The sequence below is a fragment of the Gracilinanus agilis genome, chromosome 3 (genome assembly GCF_016433145.1).
Source record: "Gracilinanus agilis isolate LMUSP501 chromosome 3, AgileGrace, whole genome shotgun sequence".
NCBI classification, from domain to species: domain Eukaryota; kingdom Metazoa; phylum Chordata; class Mammalia; order Didelphimorphia; family Didelphidae; genus Gracilinanus; species Gracilinanus agilis.
Genome location: NC_058132.1, coordinates 501,173,400 through 501,189,257, shown reverse-complemented (window position 1 = coordinate 501,189,257; position 15,858 = coordinate 501,173,400). Strand labels below are relative to the sequence as shown.

At 32.5% G+C, this 15,858-nt stretch overlaps 1 protein-coding gene across 2 annotated transcripts in view; it reads right to left on the bottom strand.

The window, feature by feature from the left end:
* GCC2 (GRIP and coiled-coil domain containing 2) overlaps positions 1-15,858 on the bottom strand; it is a 50,482-nt gene that overhangs the window by 29,254 nt on the left and 5,370 nt on the right. The window contains exons 6-10 of one of the 2 annotated variants that reach the window (XM_044670487.1): positions 12,137-14,590; positions 11,353-11,422; positions 5,364-5,464; positions 5,155-5,253; positions 2,793-2,912 (exon numbers count right to left, since the gene is read on the bottom strand). In XM_044670487.1, coding sequence (XP_044526422.1) covers positions 2,793-2,912; positions 5,155-5,253; positions 5,364-5,464; positions 11,353-11,422; positions 12,137-14,590 — 2,844 coding nt within the window. The remainder of the gene's footprint in view (positions 1-2,792; positions 2,913-5,154; positions 5,254-5,363; positions 5,465-11,352; positions 11,423-12,136; positions 14,591-15,858) is intronic. The other variant, XM_044670488.1, reaches the window with a different exon arrangement.

Below are 15,858 nucleotides of genomic sequence, written 5' to 3'. Positions count from 1 at the left end.
GTGACAAAGTATTCTAGGGGAGTTAGATAAACTAACTGGAGCTTGAACAAATCAGCACAGTATCATTTACAAACAGTAGCAAGTCAAAGATCTTAAAAGGTTCTGTGCTAGATATGAAAAACTTCCAAGAACAATGGCAATCACATTTGGCGTACCTAAGTCTTCCTGCTTTATGACTCAATTGATATAATTTATCAGTCAAACAAAATTTCTATTATTCATTTCAAGAAATGTTGTATGATTCAGTCACATGAAGAAGAGAGATTTTGTTGAAAGAGAAAAAACTTCTAAAGACGAAGTTTGTTCTAATTCAATACTTTTTATAGTCAATAAATAAGAACAACAGGAACTTGTGTTCTCTAAACTTTTGATTTAAGTTTTTTGACACCAAAAATTTAGTCTATTTGTAAACTACTTAATGTGAAAATTTACCTGTTCCCTGGTCATACCTACATCAAGGAAGTCTGATGCATATATAGATTACTTTCACAAAGATTTTGTAGAGATGGAAAAGATGGCATATACATTAGTAATTGATATTTTTTTCTTGGTCACTTTGTTTGGGGTCTGTGATGTTTTTCCTCCTACATACTTGGTATTTGTCCTATCTTTCAGATAATTTGATTAATCCCTCAAAAATTGTGTTGCCTCCAAAACAGACTACTTCTTTACATACTTGGTTTAGTATAGCTCCTATTCCCAGCTTCAGTGCCATTTGTACTTCATCATGTAGAACATCAAGGGCTGTGATGTCAGAATCTAAATATGACAGTTGCATTGTCATTGATGAGACTGTCAGAAACATCTTTATAGATCTTTTTTTTCTCTTTGCCATCTTTCCAGAAATGCATTTGGGATGACCAAACTTTTTTGGTTATTTTGCCAACAATCCTTTATTATCTTCTATGAGATTTTACAAATGAGTTTCTATTTTTCAAAACCATTGTTGCCCCTTGGCTGGTATCTCTCTTGCTTGGAAAAAAGATAAAGTGTTTGTTGACTGGTCTTTGGGTTTCCTCCTTGTGGCTACAGAGTTAGAATTTAGGAAACTGTCCCAGGCTGTCAGTGTTATTCTTTCTCATTTTTCAGCATCAACAGTTTTAAAAATAGATCAAAATGGATTTGTGTGCCTTTATCTTCTCATTTTTATTGCTTCTTCTAACTTGGTAATGATGAAATCACAGTTACATGTTCAAGTATTAGTCCTAATTATATTACAAACTTCTTACTGGATTCTGCCTTTGTATCCCATCTAACACCCTCATTTTCTTATTAACATGGTGACTGCATACAGCTGGAAATTAATAAGCTTTCTTGATTAGTAACTGCAACTTTTATATCTACTGGAATTTAAACTGGTCTATATCTAAAAGAAGCTTTCTTAAATAAAAAACTGAATACATTCTACAGGAAGTGTCAAAAAACAAACAAACAAACCCTTACCTTACATCTTAGAATAAATACTAGATATCAGTTCCAAGGCAGAAGAGTAGTAAAGGCTAAGCAACTGGGGTAAAGTGATTTGCCCAGGGTGACACAGCTAGGGAAGTGTCTGAGGCTCTATTTGAATTAGGGACTAAAGGCTTGCCTATCCACAGAACCACTTACTTGCCCCAGAAACTAAATATTGATAACTCAAAGTGTTATCAAAATCTCAAAATCATGGGGCAGCTGGGTAGCTCAGTGGATTAAGAGTCAAGCCTAGAGACAGGAGGTCCTAGGTTCAAATCCGGCCTCAGCCACTTCCCAGCTGTGTGACCCTGGGCAAGTCACTTGACCCCCACTGCCCACCCTTACCACTCTTCCACCTAGGAGCCAATACACAGAAGTTACGGGTTTAAAAAAAAAATCTCAAAATCACAGTGAAAGGACAAGTAACTTTTCTTTATCTGTAATGATATACATATTAAATGAAATCCACCATAACTTGTGGCTAAGTTAGTGGACAATAACTACAAGTTTTACAAAAGAAATGTCTTATTCAATGAACTATAAGTGTTTATTCAAAATCCCCTAAAGTGAACTTATTCCTTCCCATGCACCTATTCACAGTTGGAAGGCTCTGTTTAAAAACATTTACCAATTATTGCAATGTTTCATATCTTACTCCTCTCAATTAGAAAATAAAAGTACTAAAAAGGAATTATTGCTAACCTTAAAATGTGACAAACAGAACAGATATAAACCAAAGACTGACAAAATGCATGATTACATTTTCATTTCTTTTGGTTATTTCTCAATCAAAATGAAAGCATGGTGCTTTTCCTTATATAGCTGGTTTCTGTTGGAAGCAAAGGAAAAATAGTCAGAGGCTCACCTTTACTGAATGAGTAACCTTCTTAACATGGTATATTAAATAAGAAAAACATCTAGACAATAGCAAAGAAATCTATCCTGTAAATAAGAGTTCTTCACATATGAAAAATTTAGTTGATAATCCCATTAATAATTGATGCTGTTACAAGGGGCAGCTGGGCAGCTCAGTGGATTGAGAGTCAGGCCTAGAGACAGGGGTCCTAGGATCAAATCTGGCCTCAGACACTTCCCAGATGTGTGACCCTGGGCAAGTCACTTGACCCCCATTGCCCACCCTTACCACTCTTCCACCTATGAGCAAATACACAGAATAGGGTTTAAAAAAAATAATTGATGCTGTTTCAAACTTTCTCTTTCTTAGAGAAAATTTCAGAATATATTTTTTAAAAGTTACACATCAATATTTTTGGTAACATGTCTTGTTTATTAAAGTCAGTGTTAATGAGCATATCCATAAGTAATCAATTTTCAATTACCTGAGAAGCTGAATTATTTAATTGTCTTTTAAGGTCTTCTATATGATGCTCAAAATTATTTGCACGCTCCTTTTCCATGTCCAATTGCTCTGCTTGTTTATCATATTCTAAGAAAAGATTCTTTAAAGAGAGACAAAACAATGCCTTAAATCTGTGTTGGTGAAGACACGGCATGCATTCCTTGGCAGCATGGAGGGGGTTGGTCCATTCCACCTCTCCTGAGGACAATTTTCACATGCCCTGCCCCTGTGTCCAACTGCCCAATGTGAGCACTTCCTCCCTCTGCTCACTGGGGTAATGCAGAGAGCTAACAGGTAGCCTGAAAGTGAAGTTTGGCCACATGATCTCTAAAAGGTCTGTCAATGCTGCCTTAAATAAAACACACCAGAATATCACATGCTGAATATTTAGAGTAATATTCTTCTTCTTAATATTTATAAATATGGACTGGGTGCTAATAATTTTTATTAGTATATATTACTCTATCAGAATATTCAATTCATGTGGTAATGAGGCAAAGAAAAATACTTTTGCTATTTTGGCATTTAAATGAAAGATAGTTAAAAAGATTAAAGGAAAAGAAATAAATTTCTAAGAAGTGATGAAAAAACTTATAAATTCTACTACAAAGTGCTACGCTAAGTACAAGAGACTAAAGCTATCTTTACTATAAATCCTATGTGGACTTCCAATAAAAATTCCCACACTAATTTCAGTTAGGGATTGGAAACCAAATATCATAAATCAAAATACCAGTTTAATAAGGCAAAACCAGCTCTTGGTTGGATGCATCAAGAAGTCAATGTGAACAATTATTTTTTTAGGCTATTCACATATTCTTGATCCTGTGCCTTTTATGCACTAAGTCAGGGGACATGATGGCCACTATTCTTACATATGCATTTTTAAAAGAAAGAATAGAAACTATTTATTGACTGCTGTTTACCAGTATTTAAAATAAAGTTAACAATATACAGCTATGCAACATTCCAATAACTATAAAGTTACTGTTTTTGCCCGATTCTTTTGGACCCAATTGACCTGAATACTCAAAAGGTGAATCTTACATATTGAAGGTAATTCTTAGTCACCAGAAAAAGAGCTGCTATCAATATTTTTGTATATATGAATCCTTTTCCTTTTTCTTTGATCTCTTTGAGACTCAGACCTAGTAGGGTATTGCTGGGTCAAAAGGTATAATTTTATAGCCCTTTTGGTAAGGTTTCAAATTGTTTTTCAGAATGATTACAGTTTACAGATCCACCAACAGTGCAATAGTATACCCACTTTTCCATTTCCCCTCTAGACTCTATTATTATCCTTTTTTTTTTTTATCATGTTAGTCAATCTTATGGATATAGCAGTAACTCAGAGTTGCTTTAAAGCATTTTTTTTCATATAACTATTGATATCTTTGATTTCTTCTTCTGAAAACTTTCTGTTCATATCCTTTGATTTGGAGAATTGTTCATATTTTTGTAAGTTTGGCTCAGCTTTTCATATATTTGAGAAATGAGATTTTTATCAGAGACACTGGCTAGAAATTCTTTCCCTAGTTTCCTTAGTCCTTCTAATTGTGGTTGCATTGTTTTGTTTGTGCAAAACTTTTTAAATTTCATGTGATCAAAATAATCCATTTTTCTTCCTGTGATTCTTTCTCTTGATTATAAACTTTTCTCTTTTCCAAAAATCTGACCAGTAATTTTTTTCCATGCTCCCCTAATTTGTTTAGGATATCAGCCTTTATGTCTAAGTCATTTTGAACTTATCCTTGTATATGGTATAAGATGTTGTTCTATTTCTAATTTCTACTAGTCTGCTTTCCAGCTTTCACAGCAGAATTTATTAAATATTGAGTTCTTGCCCCTATAGCTTTGATTTTTGCGTTATTAAAATATTAGGCTAGTATGGTTATTTACACATATATATATATATATAATGTAACCTGTTTATTTCAATGACCAATCAACCAACCACTCTATTTCTTAGCCAGTACAAACTATTTTGAAGATTATCACTTTGTAGAATAGTTTGAGATCTGGTAGTACTAAGTTGTCTTCCTTCACTTTTCTCCCCCCATCAATTCCCTCAATATTACTGTTTTATTATTTATGTTAGCTTTATAAAATAATTCTTTGGTTGACTGACTGGCATCTGTTTATTCTCAACAGAAAATAAGCTTTCTGAAGATAGGAACTATTTTTTTTGTCTTTCTATCCCCATCACTTAGCACAGTGCCTTATACATAGTAAGTGCTTAAATTTAAAATATTCTAATATGGGCAAAAATATATTTTTAGAAATAATTATCTTTACTTTGAAGCTTTAAGTGAAATTTTAAAAAATATTAAAAGAATTTTTACCTTATAGCCTTCTGCTCCTCGAATGAGGTCTTTCATAGAAGCAGACAAATGATCTCTTTCAGATCGAACCAATTCAAGTTCTTCCCTCAGAGATTGTGCCTATTTCACATATATATATATATATCAATATTATGAATTTATTTAACACAGAAAAATGAAGATTTGTTTAAAACTGCAAAACTCCAGGGTCTGTTCAGAAGGTATCTTACCTCTTTTCGGCTGGAATCAAGTTCTTTCCTTGCTTTCAAGGCAACAAGTTTTATCTTACTTAATTTCTCTTCTTTTTCTTTTGATTCTTTTTCTAAATTTACTGAAAACAAGAATAAAAAGAATTGTGTTTTTTTAATTTACAAGCAATTCTTTAGTAAAATACCTTTGGGACCTGCCCATAGCCTTATTCAGTTCAATATTTTTATTATTGACTTGAAATCAGAGATAGTATGTTTATCAGAAGTGTGGAAGATCTGAATCTAGGAGGAACAAGTAGCATACAGCATGATAGAAGGATCCAAAATTGATCTAAAATGATTATTATAATAAGTCAAACTTACAAGATGACGTTTAATAGTGATAAGTGTTTCAGTTCTGGGCAGAACATTTTAGAGATGTAAAACCCAGGGAATTGCACGTTGGCTACGGGAGGGGAGTCGAAGGAGGGGAGGGAAAGAACATGAATCATGTAACCATGGAAAAATTTTCTTAATAAAAAAAATAAAAAGAATGTGAACTCTGGACTTTTACTCAATCAGAATTAGGCAGATGGTTAGTCTGCCTGTCAAATTACTATCCTATCTTGCTGCATTAAAGAGAACACTTCCATTTGTTCTTTGAGAGAGATCCTTAATATTTTTTCTTAAAAAAAAAAAAATAACATTTTAGAGAAAATGTTATGTAAAAACTGAGAACTGAAGAAGAGAAGTAATGTTTCTAGGGAGCTGGGTTTGCAAAAGTAGTACAGTAGAAAGAGTGACAGATTTAAAGTTGAAAGTCATTGTATAGGTATGATTTGGGGTTATGGTTTTTAAAAGATCACTTGCAAAAATGAATATGGAAATAGGTTTTGAGTAATAAGACATGTATAAACCAGGGGAACTGCTTGTCAGTTCTGGGAGGAGGTAGGGAAGAGGTGAGAGAACATGAATCATGTAACCATGGAAAAATATTCTAAAAAAAAATAAATAAAATAATGTGGAAAAAAAAATAAAGTCAAAGGTCTTGGGTTCTAATCCTAAATGGACTACTTACTGCCTGCATGACCTTGGACAAGGCCTTTGAAACTTTATGGACTTCAATTTCCTTATCTATAAAATGAAGGGGTTAGAATAGAGGGCCTATTCAACACTAAATACATTATTCTGTGGTTCAAAGTATTTGGAAAATCTTTCAATGGAAGGATTAGATTTGTTTTGCACTAAAAGACAGAGCTAAGGGCTATGAGAAGTTTCCAAGGCAAAATAAAGTTTGATATAACAGAAAAACTGCTAATAATTTACAGGAGAGTTGTCTTTCTAGTGGTAAGTTCCCCATTAATTAAGTCTTCACATGGAGATGAAGAACTGTTTGGGATATTAGAAAGGAAAACTGTTCTGGTCTATATTTGGCCAGAGACTTCTGAAATCCCTTCCGACTCCAAGATCCTAGGCATAAATTGAATTAGAATTTAAGATGTAAAGTAAGAAACATATTGTTGGGTTGTTAAAAGTGAGATATTAACATTATTATTATTAAAGGCCCTCAGGCATTCTCATCTGTGTGGTACTTCTGTTCTCTCTCCTACTTACCTACAATGTTCCTGCATTGCTCACCTTATTTCTTTTGAAATAAGATATATTGAAGATATATTGATCTTCTTCAGAAAGAGTTTTTGATTTCAGTTTGGTAATTGGTTCTTGCCCATACCTTTGTTTAGAAGATGGATCTGACACTGCCCCTTGATTAAATTCTAATTAACTTAGACATAGCAATTTAGGAGAAAAAGCTTGAGCTCCCTTTTGACAATTTCTTTTCTCCTTCATTTCAATCCTACTTCTAAATTAGTTTTTGATATTTGGCTCCAAGTTCAAATTTTCATGCCTTTTTAAATGTATTTTTGATTTTCACTAATTAGTTATATCAAGATGGTGATATATTTAATATATTCTTTAACTGGTATATAAAATTTCTATTGTGTAAAAGCTTAGATATCCATCCATGTTTGACATTAAAGTCTTCTTAAAAATGACAGATAAGGAGAAAAAAATCACTGGGAGAACACAGATCTATGATTTGAGGCATTTTTTGATCATAAATCTTGTACTTGTAAATTTAATGTCAACCAAAATGATATTTTGATTGGGAATCTCTAAAACTTAAAAGGCAGGACTGAAGATCATATATTTTTTTACTTCATGCTTTGTAAATATGAACATTAAGTTGGGGTTTTTTTTGTGTTTTCAAATGAGAAATTTCCAAATGTTTTCTTTTGCGGAAGATATCTTTGTTTAAAAAGATGCTTCTTTTCATTAATGACAAGATAGGCCACTGTTATATAAAAACATTCTTACTGAAAGAATTTTTTACCTATCATCCTCAATGGAGATAAAATTAGTCTGGGGGAAAAAAAGTCTTAAAACAACTTACCTTAGCCAAGTAACTATTTAGAAGACTGATTTATATAATAATGTAAAAAAAAAAAAATCTCACCATACCTAAGAGTTATATTTTTTAGCTATATGAATTATTTTCTTTAACTTTTTTCAAGTAACTAATCCTATAAAATAGTTTGTCCTTATCATTAAAAGAAATTGAGATTTTAGGAACAATTGCCATAAAAATAAATTTCTGCTAAATTATTTATAAGTAACTACAAATGTAAGTAAATATAACCCTAGAGTCTTGCTGAAATCTGTTTAGCCAGATTTTCTTTCCAGATGGTTTAATATTCCTATTTAAAAAAGATAAGTATTCAGACAGTTGACTATTTCAAACCACCAAGTATAAAATACATGTTATGCAAAATTAATATTGTATTAAAGTTTCTGGATCCTTCTTCCCTTATAATCATTTTAGAACTTCTCCCTAGATCTCATTCAATCAGAATCATCATATATGTAGTTGCTGCCTTTCTGGTATCTGAAAATTATTTTATATCATTGGAGATTAATATAAAGCCCCAAAACATTAAATCTTTTTTTTTTAAAGTGAATTGTATGAAGGAAAAAGGAAGTAGTACATTTATTCCCAAACATTGGTTTGTAAAGATTACAGCTAGGTTTTCTTTTCAATACCAGATGGTGCTAATGCCTCAGTAAGGCTCATAGGGAAATGGGCAAATGAGCATATGAAGGTAGCAGAAGACAAAGTAGAGGTGGCCTTTTTCTTTTAGGGAATCCTAAAAGCTTGGCTAAATAAGTGGTGAAAAGCAATATCTAGTTAAATGGTAGTTAACATTTCCTAAGCAGAAATCTAAGGCCCTTTTTTAACTATGTTGGAGCTTGCTGCTGAACAGTTACCAGTCTAATCCTTTGAAGTCTCTTGGTTTTTTTTGACACACAAACTTGATGAATGAAAATGATACTGCTTAGTTTTTATAATAACTCATCTATATTAAACAATATACAAGTTTATTTATTCTGATTACATAGCTTTTTCTACCCCTTTGTACAATCAGGAAATCATCATCAGGAAACTGTTAAGACAGATACAATAATCAAAGCATGAACATGTGTGGCTGTTATATAAATGTAAAGTACTTTCACCAAGAATAAAATAAAAAGGTTAATAGAATCATAGACATAGAATGTTGAAAGGACTATAGAGGTAATCTGATATAATCACCTCATTTTATATCTGGAGAAATTTGAGTCTCAGAGAAGATGAGTGTTTTGCCCAAGGTTATACAAATGTCTAAGTGGTAGAGCTAGGATTCAAAACCTCATCCTTTGACTAAATCTAGTACTCTTTCAAATGTGACAAGTTACTCTTTAGGACTCTGCTTTCATGTTATGTTATTTCAAAGTACTGCTAAACAGATCCCTTGAATCTTGAAGCTTGGATTTTGATTGTATGAAAGTGATCTTTAACAAGTAGTAATTCATTAACTTTAAACTTTAAATCTTCCACTGTTTTTTCCTTAAGTGATCAATCTATCTTTCATACTTTTCCTTACTAACTTAAAAATGTCACTTCTCTTGAAATATCCTTAAAAAAATATAATTATTCAAAACAACTCTGCTAGTAAGACTAAGATTTTAATCTTTAACACATACTAGTCTTTTCATGTGCTGAGTGTCACCTATGCTCAAAACTTTAGTGTCACCTTTTACTATCCCATTCTTCACTTCTAACATCCAAATTGATTGGCCAATCCCATTGTATCTTTAATATAAATACAGCTCTACTAATTCTATTCTCTACAGTGTCCATTCCTTTACATTCTTACTGCCATCACCCTAGTCCTGTACTGAAGACATGGCATCTGTGCCCTGGTGTGTTGGAGGTGGCCGCTCCATTCCCCCCCTCCACAGTGCCTGAGGACAATGTTCACATGCCCTACCCTGCCCCTCCACCCAGTAGCCCAATGTGAGCACTTCCTTCCTCTGCTGTCTGGGATAATGTAGGGGGACTCAAGGCAGTTTGAGGGTGCAGTTTGGGCACGCCATTTCTAAAAGGTTTGCCAATACTGCCCTAGTGCAATTCTTCATGATTGCCTGGATTACAGTAATGGCTTCCTAACCAATCTTCCTGCCTACAGTTTTCCACCCAATACATCCTTTACTACACTGTCAAAATAGTCTTCACACACTGTCAAAGCAATTTTTAAAATTCAAGGTCTATGAAACTTTACTATCAAAAAATCTTATGTCGCATTACTATATACCAAATAAAAATCCAAACTTTTTGAAGACTAGCATTCAAGGTCCTTTATAACCTGCCACCAATTTACCTCTCCCAGATATCTCAGTGTAATATTCACGTTCATATACTTGGCATTCAAGCCAAATTGGACTATTCACCATCTCATAAATAGAATCCACACTTTCCTACCTTGGTATCTTTGGCTTATTTTTTATACCTGAAATCTCTCTAAGCTGAAATTCTAATCTTTAAGAAATCTTAATTCTTTAAGACCTTCCTAGTTGAAAAACAATTTATTTCCCTGGAGAATTTTCATAACATTTTGTAATTATTTTATGTATTAACATTCCATATTACTTTCTATACATTTTGTACATACTCCATAAGGGCTGAATAGCATATATTTTAGGTGTTCATTGTTTACTGAACAAATGTACACAAATGTAATATGTAAATAATGTGCTTAGGCTATCTTAAAGTTTATTTTATTCTTATCACAATCAGCTCCATTTCTGTAGCATTATTCATGTTTTCCAAATAAAGATTAACAATAATTCGTGTGTGTGTGTGTGTGTGCGCGCGCGCGTGCGTGCGTAGCTAGAGGGGTGAATGGATTGAGAGCCAAGCCCTGAATATGAGAGGGTCCTAAGTTCAAATCTGGCCTCAGACGTTCCCAATTGTGTGACCCTAGGCAAGTTGCTTAACCCCCATTGCTTAGTCCTTACTACTCTTCTCCCTTGGAGCCAATACACAGTATTGATTTTAAGAGGGAAGGTATGGGCTTAAAAAAAAAAATTCAAGTAGGTAGTTACTGATTAAGAAATAATGACCTTGTGGTAATTGTTATGCCTCATTAGTTGCTAATCTAAATTTTTTTGGAAGATGATCCATTAATGAAGTCATTTATAACAAAGTGTATAATTACTTTGTCACACTTTAAAAAGCTAGAAGGAAATAGCCAAATTAAATAAATATAGTACACAAAAAATCTAGAAAACAATAAATTTACAGAAATCAAAGATTGAACCTCCTCTTGAATCTAAACCATTTCTGACATATTTGGTTCTTTAAAAATAACCTCCTTTGGTAATAAATTCATTATAATGTCTTACATATTTCACTAAATCAAACTTAACACTCTAAGCCTTTAAATTCCCTTCCTTCTCACTTGATCAAGCATCCTTTCCTAGAGACAAATACTTAGAAATAGAAGGCATAACTGAAAAAATAGTAAGGGCATTGGGAAAAGAACATCTGCCATAAAAACCTGTTAGCTTAATGAATTCTTATTCCATAAGAAGAAACATTAAAAGAAAACAGCTGTCTTTATAAAAGATGTTAAGATTAAACAAAAATAGTTACCAATTTTATCTTCTAGCTCCATTACTGAATGTTGGTCACTTTTTACAGAGGTTGAGTTCTCTAAGGAATCCTACATTTAAACAAAGGCAAAAAGAAGGCAAAATGTAATTAGAAATTTCTTTGTAATGATGAAATAGCAAGAATCACTGTTTTGAAAAAAAATAAAGCTAAAGTATCATTTGATTTATATAAAAATATTTTGGGGGTAGTTTTTTCTTGTAGTATTATCAAAATTTTGAATATAAATCAATAACACAAAGCTTAAGGTAGAAAAGCATAACACCCATGAATAATGTACACGATCTGAAACATGAAGTCCTCACGAATCAGGAAAGATCAAGTAAATCTTCCAGCTTACTATACAATTGAAGAATTTTTTGGGTGGAGGAACTCTAAATTCTAATTAAATAGAATTATCAGTATAGTTTTTTTGTTTTGGCACTGATCCTTATTGAGGAATAAGTTTTGAGACAAAATTTTCTGGACCTTACTGACCCTGCTATATAAAAAAGAAGTAATTTAATCCCACTATTACTTTTCATGAGCAATTCAAGATAATTAAAATTTAGTGCTATTTTATTAGAATATACTTTATGAAAAGTTGGGAATGCTTTTGAGCAAGCCTACCATTTAGAAACAAATAAAAAGTGGTAAATTTTCTTTTGACTTTATTTATTCTAAGTTTATTCTCTCCAGGAATGTTTTATTAGTAAAAGTTAGTGTTTGGAATAGGCATACTCTAATCGAGAATTTTATTTATTAATAAAATAAAATAATTTGTAACCTTTATAGATGTCAATTCTGCTTTCACATCATGTAGTTCAGCTTCTCTTTGTTCTAGCAACAGTCTTATGTTTCCTTGTTCTTCTACAGAAGACCCTTCTTGATCCTGAATTTCATTTTTGCTACATAAAAGCTTCTGAGAGATTTCTTTTATCTGAGCTAAAAGATTTTGGTTTTCAAGTCTTGTCTTCTCATTTACATTATTCATCTCTTGAAGGTCATGCTGCAATGCCATTTTTTCTGATAGACATCCTTCCAGTTCTTCCTTCAGAGAAATTCTCTCTCTTTCATAGTCTTCCAGTAAAGATCGAAGTTCTTTACAATTAGCTAAATTCTCTTCTTTGATGTGTTCATTTTCTTTCTGCAACTGAAGCACCATTTCATTTTTCTGAAAATCCAAGCTCAGTTTTTCCTCCTTCATTCTTCCTAAAGAGTCTCTTACAGCTTGTAAGATAATCATGATATCTTGTTCCTCATTTATTTCTGAAACTGTGGCTCCCATCACTTTCAGAAAATCATATAGATGGAATCTAACAATTGAGTTTTGTGCTTGCTCCTTTACAAATAACTTATCTAAATTATCTTTTTCTTTAATTGCCAGATGAAGTTTATTTCCCAATTCTATAGTTTTCTCTTTAAAGCTAAATTCTTTTTTTTCAGATATAAAAGTGTCCAAATATTTATTCATTTGGTCCCATTCCTTACTTAGTTTTTCATTTTCTTCCTGAAGGTTCTTCATCTGAGACAACAATATTTCTTGCTCTTCAGAGAGAACTTGAACTTGAACCTCAAGTTTTTCCACAATTTGGTTGTTATGTTCTTTTTCTTTTAAAGCCTTTTTCAATGCTACCATTGATGCATTCATCTTTTGTTCTAATTCACCATTGTACTGAGTAATTTGATCTTCTTTTTCCTTAAGTTCTACAATCTCTTCCTCTTTCCTTTCACATTTTTTGTGAAGGTTGTCCAATTCCTCCTGAGCATTTTGTATTTTACTTAAGAAATGATCCTTTTCATCATTAAGAGTACATATTTTTGCTTGTAGCTCTTGTACCATGAGATCTTTCTGATTAAGACTAATCGAGATTTCTTCATTTTTCTCTTGAAGGTACTTGATTACATTTTCTTGTTTCTGTGACTCATCTTGCTTAGATAATATTATGTCCTGTTCTCCTTTGAGAAGATTCAGAGTTTCAAGGAGCTTATCTTTTTCATTAAATGCAGTTCTGAGTTTTTGCTGCAGCTCAAAAACATCAGAAGCTTGCTGTTGCTTCATGGATTCAAATTCTTGGCTGATCTTTCCAGCGGACTCACCCAAATCTCTTTGTAACATTTCCATAGTTTCTCGCAAACTCTCATAATTTAAAACTGCTTCCTGCTTTTCTTGCTGTAGGCTTTCATACTGTTCCTTAAGATCCTGTATTTCAGTCATTATGGCTAAATTTTCTTTTTTTGAATCTGACAAGAAAGTATGCTTTAGTTCTGATATTTCCTTTTGATGTGCCTCTTTAAGACGCTCTACTTCCATATCATGTTGTTTAATAGTATTGCTAACTTGATTTCTTGAAGCTTCTAGCTCAGATTTTAATTTTTCAATTATACAACAGTGATCTTCTTTAACAAGTAGTAGTTCATTAACTTTAAATTCTAAATCTTCCCGCTCATGAAAAAACTCATCCTTTATATGCTGGGCATCCATCTCTAGTTTTAATTTAAGATTATTCATATAGGTTACTTCATCTTTTAACATACTATGCTGTGACTCCAGTTCTTTCAAGGAATGTTCTAAGTGTTTGACCTTTTCATTAACTATTTGTTTAACAGCAGTATCTTCTTGGATCTCTCTATCACGTACCTGATTTTCTTTAATTGGATTTAATACTTCTTTAAGGTTTTCATGCTCCAACTGCTCCTGAATGTTTTTTTCATTTACCTTAGACTGCTTTAGCTGTATTGATTTGTTTCTTTCTTCTTCACTCTCTTTACTATAAACTTCTAGCTGATGCATCAATGTTGCCATTTCTTCTTTGTGTGCAGTCTTCAGTTGCAAAAGCTCCTCCAGCAAGTTACTGATTTCACCTTGGTAATACTGAGAATTAGCCTTGATAATGTTTTGGAGAGCATTAATTTCTTGATTTTTTCCCTCAGCAATAGCTTCTAATTGGTTTTTCAGATACAAAATTTGTCCTTCATAAGCTGGCCTAATTCTTTGAATCTCTTCTTGAAGCTTTTTGACATCATCTTGGGACTCATTATTATTAATTTTAAGCTTTTCTGCAAGTCCTATTTGTTTTTGCATTGCGTCCTGCAATTCCTTCTCTAAGCCAGCTCTATCATCACTGTACTTGGACTGTACTTCAATTAAGTCAGTTTTCAAACTTTCAATTTCTTCCAAGTAACTTCTATGTGAGTGTTCCAACTCGTTTTGTAGGTCTTCCATCTTGGTTATGGAATTCTAGTTTAAAAAAAAACATACATTAATAATTTAAAAAGATAAAATTAACCTTAATTTCAAGTTTTTCTCAACCTCTTTTTAGTTGCAAACTAATCAGATATGAGGAACCCAACAGAGATGACTGAAAAAGAAAGATTAAAGATGTTTTAAATACTATGACTATAGCTAACATTTAATGAATATTATTATAGAAGGAAGCATGAATACTATAGCCAATGCTTAAACAAAAAGCAGGTAAAATATCTGAATCTGACTTTCTTTTTTTAAAATTCTTATCTTTCTGTTTTGGAGTCAGAACTAAGTATCACTTTCAAGGCAAAAAGTACTAATAGGGTAGGCCACTGGGGTTAAGTGAAACAGTTAAAAGTGTCTTCCAGTTTTGAAAACAGTACCCCCATTCTCCTGACTTGGCCTTCTATCCACTGAACCACCTCCCAGCCCCTGACCCTGACTTTCCTTTTAAAAGCATCTAAAAATTGTTTTTAACTTTGTAAAGTAAACTTTCCTTAATAAAATAAAGCAGTTGCACACTTTGATAAAAGAAAAAGGAATTTTAAAGCCAGTTATGACAGAAATGAATGACACATAGGATTGGTATTGTATTTTTTCAGCTAAGGATTCTTAGGGTCATCAGATGGGAGTACTACTCTTACAATGATAAAATAAGGAAAGGTTAAATTATTACAGTTTGGGCTGCTTACGTAAGGAAAGCTTTATGAAGAAAACAAGTGTATCATTAGTAGCAGTTATGTATAAGAATATAAATAAATGTTTTGTCTCAGAAAAACCACAAAGTATTAATGTAGATGATGTTATCTGGTTAATATAAATTCAGACAAAGTGTGGTGCTATGTAAAGGGTGCTAAATATGGAGTCAGGGGATGCTGGTTGGAATCTCAGCTCTGTCATTAACTATTTGCAATTTTGGTCAAAATCTATATTCCCATTAACTGTATTTAAAGAGTTAATTATAGAATTTAATGTTATTCCAAGTCTTTATATAACATACATTATGTCACATCTCATCCTACATCTACATCTTCTGGGGATTTAAGCTATGCTATAGATGCCTACATTTCATACACTTCTAGCAGACCCAAGGGAAAAAATTAACCATTTGAATTCTCAGAAACAGTTGCTATTAACCTATGCAGGAGATGCACTTAGGCATTTTACCACTGTCCAACTGTTATTATTTATCTGATTACAATTGAAGATAAAAATTGCCTGCTTTTGGCAAACTTAGGAAGAAAACTTTCTATAGTGGC